Below are 11212 nucleotides of genomic sequence, written 5' to 3'. Positions count from 1 at the left end.
AACCCAATTTTTAGAGCATCTCCAACCGGGCACTCCATGTTGGCCCCAAACGGCCGGGCGGCCTGCCTGGTCATTGTTTAGTCAGGAATTTGCCACCCAGCTGGGTTGTGCTTTGGATTGTCTGGTACTCCTCGTACTCAGCCCATATGTGGGACAGATATGGGGACACCCAAAAGCGCCCGCCACGAACCCACAAATGCCCCACCTATTGGACAAAACCCTAGTTTTGTCCACACTCGACCGCTCCACTCAGTCTCCTCCCATTCCTGTCCCTCCCCCTCCCTTTTCGTCCCCTCCCCTCCACCATGACCGGCTCCCGCAGTGACTTCGGCAGGAAGGCCGATCCGAACGGACTCCTGAAGGAGGACGACTACGGTAGCGAGGCGCTGAATGACGAGGAGCTAGCGCTCCACATCACCATTGAGCGTTCGTGGGTGGACACTGGCGGGAGCTCGAGCTCCGCGCCATCCTCGGTGGCCCGCTGACGCAATGCGGCCGAGCGTGGCGGGCCGTCTCGCTTCGCGCCACTGCAGATCCGGTGTCTGGTGCACCTCTCCCCTTTCCCTCTGAAGAACCATGTCTTTTGGGTCGGATTGTGTTATATATTTGTAATTCTGATCTACATAGCAATGTTGATCTAGGTAGTTGCATGCTTTGTATGAATTTGGGGATTGGACGATTTGAGGACTGCGGTTGTGGGCGAGGACAAATAGACGGTGCAAGTTAGTGTCTGTGGACGCGTCCGAACGCGTTCGCGGATGTATAGCGACCATATTTAACAATTGAGGTTGTAGATGCTCTTAGAGCAACTCTAGCAGATATTACAAATCCGTTCGTCCCACAAAATAACCATTGTAACATGTGCCGTATATCGGCCCGTCCCATGATTTTTTGCGGGGAAGGGGGGGGGAGGGGGGTATTTTTCGACCCGCATATGTCATGCTCTAATTTTTCCTCCTCGTTTTGCAGTTTCCTCTATCCTTGGCGCGGGATGGAAATTTCTGCACCAACCGCCATGCCTCGCCTGCTCCCAACCCCAACGAGCCCAGCGTCGCTGCCGCCTATGGTCGTGGAGCGGTGCGGGTGCAGGGCGGAGACAGTAGTGTGTTCAGCTACCGGGGAGGCTCGGGGAAGGGTGCAGGTAGCGGTGGAGCCTCCCTAGCGTCTAGCGACGCACTCGCCGGCCAATGGGAGGGGCGTCAGAGAGCTAGGGGACTGGGTGATGCGCGCGTGCTTGGGGAGGCGAGGGGACATGGGGGCATGGGAGACTGGGCACGCAGCTTGCGACTCAGCACAGGAGAGGAGGAAGGAGGCGGGGCAGGAGCAAAGGGCTCACCGGCGGTGACCAATGCAACAGTCCCCGACCCCGCATCCCTGCATCACCCTGGTCATCGGCCCTCGCAACGGCCGCCTCGCCCACACCTACTACTCCTCGCCGGCCACGTTGGTGAATCTCGGGCGCGAACAGCAGCTCGGGCGTTGTCATGGGAACAATTCCGACAGTAAAAGAGAGGTACGGCATGGGGCGCAACGGCGCTGGTGGTTGTTGCTCCGGCGTGGAGGGTTGCGTGTGTTGCCGGTGGTGTTGCTCGTCGTGGTAGCCGAGGCGGCACGGACCTGACTGCGACGGGGCTCCAAATCGGCCTTCAGATCTGGCGGCTCCTTCTTGTCAGGCGGCGCGGGGTGCTGGCCGTGACCTCGCGAGGTCATGGCTCGGGGCGTGGTCCGCAGCGGTGTGCGGCGATGTGGGTCATCGGTGGCTGGGCACTTTAGAGGCCCTTTTTGGCTGCAGGATTCGGACGGTCCGGCGACCCTTGCCGCGGTGGACGGGGGGAGGGGGAGGGGGGTATTTTTCGACCTGCATATGTCATGTCTCTAATTTTTCCTCCTCGTTTTGCAGTTTCCTCTATCCTTGGCGCGGGATGGAAATTTCTGCACCAACCGCCATGCCTCGCCTGCTCCCAACCCCAACGAGCCCAGTGTCGCTGCTGCCTATGGCCGTGGAGCGGTGCGGGTGCAGGGCGGAGACAATAGTGTGTTCAGCTACCAGGGAGGCTCGGGGAAGGGTGCAGGTAGCGGTGGAGCCTCCCTAGCATCTAGCGACGCACTGGCCGACCAATGGGTGGGGCGTCAGAGAGCTAGGGGACTGAGCGATGCACGCGTGCTTGGGGAGACGAGGGGACATGGGGGCATGGGAGACTGGGCACGCAGCTTGCGACTCAGCATAGGAGAGGAGGAAGGAGGCGGGGCAGGAGCAAAGGGCTCACCGGCGGTGACCAATGCAACAGTCCGCGACCCCGCATCCCTGCATCACCCTGGTCATCGGCCCTCGCAACGGCCGCCTCGCCCACACCTACTACTCCTCGCCGGCCACGTTGGTGAATCTCGGGCGCGAACAGCAGCTCGGGCGTTGTCATGGGAACAATTCCAACAGTAAAAGGGAGGTACGGCGTGGGGCGCAACGGCGCTGGTGGCTGTTGCTCCGGCGTGGAGGGCTGCGTGTGTTGTCGGTGGTGTTGCTCGTCGTGGCAGCCGAGGCGACACGGACCTGACTGCGATGGGGCTCCAAATCGGCCTTCAGATCTAGCGGCTCCTTCTTGTCAGGCGGCGCGGGGGGCTGGCCATGACCTCGCGAGGTCATGGCTCAGGGCGTGGTCCGTAGCGGCGTGCGGCCTGCTCCTACAGTGGTGCGGCGGTGTGGGTCATCGGTGGCTGGGCACTTTGGAGGCCATTTTTGGCTGCAGGATTCGGACGGTCCGGCGACCCTTGCCGCGGTGGACGGGGTGGCCGCTGCTGCGCCGCGTCGGGCTGGCTGGAGGCCATGGCGGGGCGTCAGGGGTGACGTCTGGGAAGGTTGCAGGAGGGACGGGTGGGCTCTCTACCCGTCACCGGTGCAAGGGCGCCGGTCTAGACATGCTCCGCTCCTCTTCTCCCCATTTCCCCTGCCTAGTTCTTCTGGATTCGTGGTGTTCGGGGCAGGCTGGTCACCGGCGGCTCTGTCCGTGCTAGGGATTGGTCGGTCGTTTCCAAGCCTGTTCCTTTGTCGGTCTCTAGAGTGTCGGGATGCAGGGCGGGCGCCTTGGTGGTGGGAGCGGCGTGCTCGTGGGCGGAGCTCGCGGCTCAGGTGCGGGCTAGTCTCCATGGTCGCGTGGGCGGCATGGCGGCTGGTGCTTGTCGATCGGTGGCGGTGATGCGGCTCTGTCCCCAGGACTGTCCGTAACCTGTTCGGAGGTGGAGTTGTTGACCTGGATGAAAATCCTGCCTGGCATGTCCAGGCCGACGGAGGCGTCGCCGGAGGACGTTGGCATCTTCTTAAAGACTCCGTTGCGGCTGCTCCATGTCCTCCAAGGTACCCCGGATGAAAATCTTGATCCTCTGGATCGGGTGGTGGCGGCACTCCGGTGGCGTATCCTTCTTGAAGGCACCGCCTTGGGGTTCATGGATCGATGGCTTGCAACTTGGTCTCTTATGTGGCTTGTTCCCGGTTGAGTTCTCCCTCGACTTCCTAGTGTGCCTAGTGTGTATCTTTGTTGTCTTGGAATTGTTTGGGGGAGTGTTGGTTGCATCTTAGCACCTATGTATCTTGCCTTGGGTGTGTGTCGTGTTGTGTGTTGTATCGCTCGTTGTAAGTGGTTGGTGCTTTATATATAAAGCGGGGCGAAAGCCTTTTTCGGTAAGAGAGGTACGTCAAAGGAGTACGATGTATTGAGATGCAAACGGGCGACACAAGTATTTTTACGAGTTTAGGCCTCTCACAACAACGAAGATAACAACCCTACGTCTTGTCTTTGAAGAGGCTTTCTCTGTTTTCATATGATCATGAAATTACAGTGAGTGTGTGAGAGAGAAAGAGATGGAAGAATGAGATCCCCTTTGTCTAGTGGAGAGGGGTCAGAGCATCTTCAGCCGTTGGCCCCTCAGGAGGTGCCTAAAATCGCCGCCTCAAGGTGACCCGGCGCAAAAAAAAAGGGCCTGGGGGCGAGTTGGTCCCCAGTCGCCGGCCCCAGGGCCGCCCCCAGGCGCGTCTAATTGTTTTATAAAAAAGAAAACGTTCGGCGATATTCGTTTAAACACGACTAAATTCAACCAAACTTCGGCGAGTTCATACATATTTAAAATATTTTACAGAAAAGAAAAAAACGCTACTAGACCCGTCGCCCTCGCCGCCCCTCGCCGCCCGCCGCCCTTGAAGCTCTACATGCCGAGGCGCCTGTAGAACTGTGTGTAGTCGCCGCCGCCGTCGTGTACATGCCGAGGAGGCTGACCGGCGCGGCAGCGCGCGATAGCTTTGGCATTGATTCGCCATGGGAACTGAGGCGATGAGGACGACAAAGCGGCGAGAAGAGCCGAGTCGCTGCCAAGGAGGGCCCGCCGGTTTTCGCGCCAAAAATGTTTCGGCCGGCGCCCCCAAGCGCCCCCAGTGCGCCGGGTTCGGCCTGGGTCCGTTGGCGCCAATTTCGGTCCGAGCCGGCGAAAAATGGGCCTTTGGGGGCGCGACTGGGCCGTTTTTTCGGCACCAGCGCAAAAAAATTGCCTGGGAGGCCGTTCTGGGGGCGCGGCTGGAGATGCTCTTACCACCCTCTCACCTCCTAATGGGTTGGCAATGGGGATCACCCAGACGGGTATTGGACTCCCATCCTCGTCCTCATGAGAGCTTTTCCATGCTCGTCCCCATCTCCATACCCATCTGCGGAGATAAAAATATTGAGTAAAGTGCAGAAAACCACCAGTTTGAAGGTTAGGTTTGCGAAAAACACTACAATACATTATTTTTGCAGAAAACACCATGTCTTCAGTAATCTTTTTACAGAAAACATTGATCTTCAGATTGGGCTCGGATAAGTGAGATTATGATAGATGGGGCCCGTCGGACAGGCTGACGTGGCACCAATCTCTCACACCGTTACATCGAATCGTTTTGCTTGACAGGGGACCCGTTGTCAGTGAAACACTCTCTTCTCTGTGTCAGACCACTTAGTCATTTTATCGAGCAGGTGCAGCTCACCACGGCGGTGCAGGTGTTGCAGGGCGCAGGAGGTTCGCCGAGGTGGTCTCCGGCGATGCAATAGAGGCGCGCAGCATGGATCCGGCGGGGATGACCTGATCCCGACGGGATCTGGATGAACTGGACGGCGGCGAGGCGGTTCCTGATGTTGAGAAGGCGCGGTGGCCCGCGGTTGGCAAGCTCCAGCGTCAGTGGCTGGTCAGGCAGGGGGAAGCACCGGCTCCGTTGCCGAGCTCGAGCATGCCGGTGCCCAAGGTGATGCAGACCTTGGTGCGCACTGGTGCCAAGGGGGATGCAGACCACGGTGGCGCTCCAGCCTATTGGGATGCAGACCACGGCGGCGGCGGGCCTGGGCGAGGCAACGACGGCGGTGAGCCTGGGCATGGCAACAACGATGGTGGACCTGGTGAGGCAATAACGAAGTCTGCGTGAAGATAAGATGAACCCTTTTTTTTCTTTTTTTCTTGCAATGACAGGTGGACCCACATAGGATGATAACGTTACCAGGCGTTGCCGTTACATGTAAGATGTTAAGCAGTGCCACATCAGCCTGACTGGTGGGTCCCTTCTGTCATAAACTCACTTATCTGAGCCCGATCCGTCGAGTAGTGTTTTATGCAAAAAGATTACTGAAAACATAGTGTTTTCTGCAAAAAAATGCATTGTGGTGTCTTTTGCAAACCTAACCTTCAAACTGGTGGTTTTCTGCAATTTACTCTAAAAATATTACCATCCCCATCCCCGTCGGGTTTTTATCCCCGTGGGGAAACCCATACGCGCAATCAGCAACAACCTTCTATAGCATTTCAGTAGGTTTTCTTAGGGTTTTTTGTCCAAAGGTGGGATGAGTGAAAATTTGGTTGGGTAAGGATGTGAATTACATGGGTTTTTACTAATTTTAGAGCCCATATGCAAGGCCTTCATGTAAGGAGGGTAACTGGCATGGGTAATACTATCCCATCTCCATCCCTGTCTTGCACGCTGGGTAGGGTATTTTACCCACCAGCTTCCCCATGGACATTAAAGTTAGCATGGGTAATACTATTCCATCTCCGGCGCTGTGCACGACCAGCTCCACCGCTGGCCCACCAGGCGAGGGTTCCGCGCGGCGATGGGCGCCTCCTCCGGCACCTCCTCCTTGACGTCGACGTCCATCTCCGGGATGGCCACGTCTCCGGTCACAGACAGGGCCAGATCGGTTTCCAGGCCATACCATTGTCGCTCGTCGTGCGTGTTCATGGAGTCCTCCATGACATGCCTCATGAGCGCAGGCCTCCTCCTCCTTGGTCATGGGCAGCGGCGGTGGCGGGGACGGGGACGGGGACGGAGAAGGCGTCGGCGTGATGCCGCGCACATGCCTACGTCCCCTGTTTAGGGAGGGCTATCATCAGCACGAGGAGGACGTAGGTGGCGCGGGTTAGGAGGACGAGTAGCAAAAAAAGATTGCCGCCTCTGGTCGTGCTCGTCGCGGAGCAACGTATCCCATAGCGGCGAATCTATGGCATACTTGGAGCCCACCAGTAGATCCGGTGGGAGGCGCCGGCGCCGTCGGTTGATCTCCTCGCGGCGGGCGCGGCCACTCGCGGGCACTGGAGGGATCGGCATGCGGTCGGTGGAGAGATGCCAGTTATTTGGCAGGTGGACATCTCCCCAGGGCATCGGTGTCGCCTCTCCCGGTAGCGACGACATACATCCACAGGGATGTATGGCCTGTCGCGATGCCCGGCCGTTGGCGGCGCCATCTGAAAAGCTGGCGGAGAAGGCGAAGGAGAAGTCGGTGCGGATCTGCTGGAGCGGCGTCGGCCCGAGGAGGAGCCGGCCTTGTGGCCATGCTTCCCCTTGATCCAATGCCAACCCATGGCGCCGACGGCAAGGTGGGCGAGCAGGACGGGGAGGTGGCTAGGGTTTGCTCGTGTCGGCAATGGAGGAGGCAGGCCGGCTTGGAAGTGGAAGCTGTAGACTGGCCGGTCCACGGCTTCCACATTAAGAAGGACGGTGACCCCACGCCTATGTCATTGACAGTCGAGCCCCGCCGTGCGTGCGCATTCAATTTGACGGTGGAGGTAGGTGGACGGCCGCCACGCGTCCCATGGCGGACGAGGAGCTACCGCGTGCCCGTCCGTTCAGCGCCTGTCTGGACGCAAACCGGGCGTAAGTTTGCACCGGAAATGGGATGGGCCGAACGCAAAACGGATAAAATTTGATGATGCGGCCGCACGTTCGACCGCGTCATCTGTCTGTTTTGATCCAAGCGGACGGGGGAGTTGGGCTAACTTCATAGGTGAGCGAGCATGACCCAATTGCAATCTATATTTTATTTGTAGGGTGTTTTATGCTATTTTGCAGGACCGCTGACGATTTTTATGTGATTTGTTATGTCCGATGTCTTGCGGTATTGTAAATCCGGTTTAGTAGGAAACTGTGTAATATTTCTGCGGGACGAGTTTTTTGGACCTGCTAGCTCAGGGAGTGGTGAGAAGTGCTGACTTGGCGGGGTCAAGACGCAGTCGACAGTGCGCGACGGACGGGGACACTCCTGCCAAACGGGCGAACGGGTGTGGTGTGGATAAAGAGATAGAAGTGGCAGCTGCAGCGGCAGAGCCATCTCCTCCCCCATCTCCGTCCGCCCCCCAGCGCAGCGCAGCCGCCGTAGAGCCGCCACAATGCCGGTCTCCTCCGTGGCCTCGCCCCTCCTGCTCTCGCTCTCCGCCTCTTCCTCCTCCTTCCTCTCCTCGCCCTCCTCGGTCTCCTTCCTCCCCTCCCCCTCCTCGTCCTCCTTCCCGCACGCCTCCGTCAGGGGGAGGCCGTCCGCCTCCATCCTCCGCGCGCTGCGGGCCGAGGCCACCACCCTCCCGGTCATCAACTTCACCGGGGAGAAGGTCGGGGAGGTCGCCCTGGACATCAAGGCCGCGCCGCCCTCCACCGCGCGCGCTGTCGTGCACCGCGCCCTCATCACCGACCGCCAGAACGCGCGCCGGGGCACGGCCTCCACCCTTACCCGCGGGGAGGTTCGGGGCGGCGGGAGGAAGCCCTACGGCCAGAAGAAGACCGGGAAGGCGCGGCGCGGGTCGGTCCGTACGCCGCTCCGCCCCGGCGGTGGAGTCATCTTCGGCCCCAAGCCCCGGGACTGGACCATCAAGATCAACCGCAAGGAGAAGCGCCTCGCTATCTCCACCGCGCTCGCCAGCGCCGCCGTCGCCAACGACTCCTTCGTCGTGCAGGAGTTCGACGAGGAGTTCGCGACGGGGCCCCGGACCAGGGACTTCGTGGCCGCGCTTCAGCGGTGGGGGCTCGACCCCAGGGAGAAGGCCATGTTCTTCTCCACGGAGCTTGATAATAATGTGCGGCTGAGCGGCAGGAACATTGGCACCCTCAAGATGCTAACTCCCAGGACGCTCAACCTGTACGACATCCTCGACGCCCGCAAGCATTTCTTCACCCCGGCCGCCATTGATTACCTCAACTCGAGGTACGGTACCACCGGTTTTGATGAATATGAGGGCGATGATGGCGAGGACGACGGTGAAGAGGAAGGGGTGGAGGAGCAAGAGGAGGGAGAAGAAATCACAGAGGAAGCTGCCCAAGGTACATACAGCTATCCATGAACATTTTGCACTGCTGATTGCAACTTGCTGTTTGATTATTTCTATGCTAGATATGTGGGAAGAGCTAGTAATTCGAAGCTGAAATCCTTTATGTACTACTCCCTCAGTCCCACAATGTGAGAAGTTTTTTGACACTGAGGGAGTAGTACATGTTTAAACAAGCAGTGGGGTGAACACGTAGGAATAATTAGGTTGTTAGGACACTGATGTTACAAACCCTCAACATTACCACGGTCGAGGCTTTGACATTATCTAGTGACATGAATTGAGTTGCCTGTGATTGCCGTAAACAGTTAGTGCAGCATATTGCATAAAGGGTTATGGAAAAAAGATGAATGAAATTTGTCAGTTTATATAGTTGATCCACTGCAATGCCAAGATAGATTGTCCCCTCCAGTTAATCAATAGCTTGCAGCGACACTTACTGATAGCATTAAAGGGAAAGTAAAATCCTACATGTTTCCAATCAAGGCACCTTTGATGTTAAAAGTCCTAGCTTAAGTCGGGGCACACCAATCAAGACAGCAAGACAAAGAAATGTTAACACCATTTTATTTGTTAAGGGTGGATAAAGGCTTTGTGGGTTTAGGATTCTATGTTTTTGACTGCTGTAGAATTCTTTGCACCATTTAAGAAAGTCTATCATGCTTGAGCCTCTTATTAATCTGCACTACACTGTCTACACTGTGTGGCAAGTGTAGAGTGAGTTTTTTTTTTAATTCAAAAATCTCAGGGAGTTAGGATATAATTGAAGATTTATTTTAGAAGCATGCTTACAGATCCACCTATGCTGATAAAGTCTATCTAGCTCTTGTATGGATTGCGTACAACGATATGCTAATCCTGTACTTCTGTAGTTGGAGCAATTTAATCTCTTAGATCGAAGGGGGGAAGCTAATTTGTAAATATAAAATGACCTCACGTGATGGAATTTAATCTTTTATACCAAAGATAGATTTAAATTTCAAGCATTGAACCGACAAATAAAAGGGATGAAACCATGGTATCCATAAATCCATGGAACTAGAACTCTAGGAATCCTGATGCGTTCCTTATAGTGGCACAATCTGGTGTGCCACCTGCCCACCACTAATCAGCTGTTCACCTGAAACTTTGTTAGTTATTGGTGCTCTCACCATTTACTTCAAAGTTATTGTATTAGAAATTGAAAACACATAGATGGATGTCTCAGTTGAAGGCTTGAACCTTGTTTGAGAAGATGAGAGTAGTCCGCACCCAGCAGGCAGTGGCAAGTGAACGCATGGTCTCTAAGCATAATAGCATGATCATGTTAACTAGTTTCATTTTTCCCTACAAGTGGTCGTACGTCTGCCATAGTTCCTCTGTCAAAATGAGAGGCAGCACGTCTGCCATAGTTCCTCGAAGTAGAAAACAACTACTCCCTCTGTAAAGAAATATAAGAGTGTTTAGATCACTACTTTAGTGATCTAAATGCGCTTATCACTACTTTACAGAGGGAGTACTTAGAATCACTTTAATGAAGCAGCTCATAGTGAGTATGCTGGGTTTAGTTAAAATAAGAGCTAAACCTGTTTAGAACAAATGTTCCTCTCAAACCCATTCCTCTGCACATAACTAAGCAGTAGTTACAGTGGACAAGTATTTATTCTCTGGTACAGTATTTTGTCACTCTTTAATGCCTGCTCTATTAGTACTTGCTAATTTTTTTTTGAAGAAGTCCATTTTGTACAATTTTCAGATGAGACTGGAGAGGCTGAGGCAGACAGCACTTCCTAGGTAATTATAATGGTGTTTCTTGTTTGTTAGTTTCGGAATTGCCTCTCCAATGAAGAAGCCTTTTTAGTTTTCTTTTATTGTAATTTGATTATGTATGTTACACATCGATGCAGTATATTAGATTTTCAGTTCTTCTTATATATATTTCAGATACACTAAGTTTTTCAATCACCACATATTTATTTGCAAATCTGGTAGTGTTTCACATCCTCGTTTCTAAGAACTGATGTTAAATTGCTAGAATACACACTGTTATGACCAGAATTTGGTTGGGGTGTGCATGGGCCTGGTTTTATAAGTCTCAGGCTGACTCGCTGCATTTTGCACTATTAGAACAAAACCAGGCCAAGAGCATTCTGGGCTGGGCCTAGCTCAACCTGGACATGAATGAAATTAGCATCTAGCTGCTGGTCTTGAAACTCTAGTTCCAGACCAGCCATAAACTTCAGATCATTTTCTAGGATCTATTTTGGATCCACATAAGGACCCTAGTGGGCCGTAGTCCAACTAACTGTGTGCTCTGTAACAAAGGATGTGATGTATTGACCAAAATGACACCAAGATTTATATTTCATGCTTGGGTTGTTGCCTTGTTGGACACATGGGCTAAGCAGAAGAAAATTCCTAGGCCATCACTTTAAGTTCACAGAAGGGTTTTCCCTTTTGACCTGTAATAACTTTTCTGAACCTTATCCTGACATAGCACTGGCCAAAGCTGAGCCTTATACTTTTAAAAAGGTGGCGGTCTTCTGTTAAATTTCCCTTTTACTTGCATTTTGTTGGACCTTACTTGTAGTTTGCCCTATTTACTCAGAAGTCCTTATCTGCTCCTGAGCTCAGATGA

At 54.5% G+C, this 11212-nt stretch overlaps 1 protein-coding gene across 2 annotated transcripts; it reads left to right on the top strand.

Moving 5' to 3' along the window:
- Nucleotides 1–7518: 7518 nt before the first annotated feature.
- On the top strand, nucleotides 7519–10506 carry LOC123092659 (50S ribosomal protein L4, chloroplastic). 2 transcript variants are annotated; one of them, XM_044514477.1, is made up of 2 exons: nucleotides 7519–8590; nucleotides 10307–10506. In XM_044514477.1, the coding sequence occupies exons 1-2, from the start codon at nucleotides 7669–7671 to the stop codon at nucleotides 10366–10368; spliced, it is 984 nt and encodes a 327-aa protein (XP_044370412.1). In that variant the 5' UTR covers nucleotides 7519–7668; the 3' UTR covers nucleotides 10369–10506. The 2 variants fall into 2 exon arrangements, with proteins under 2 accessions (XP_044370412.1, XP_044370413.1); XM_044514478.1 differs by having other exon boundaries at nucleotides 7525–8590; nucleotides 10331–10506.
- The last annotated feature ends 706 nt before the right edge of the window (nucleotides 10507–11212 follow it).

This window comes from Triticum aestivum, chromosome 4B, assembly GCF_018294505.1.
Source record: "Triticum aestivum cultivar Chinese Spring chromosome 4B, IWGSC CS RefSeq v2.1, whole genome shotgun sequence".
NCBI classification, from domain to species: Eukaryota; Viridiplantae; Streptophyta; class Magnoliopsida; order Poales; family Poaceae; genus Triticum; species Triticum aestivum.
The sequence above is the reverse complement of the archived record's forward strand: the minus strand, read 5'-3'. Positions and strand labels throughout refer to the sequence as shown.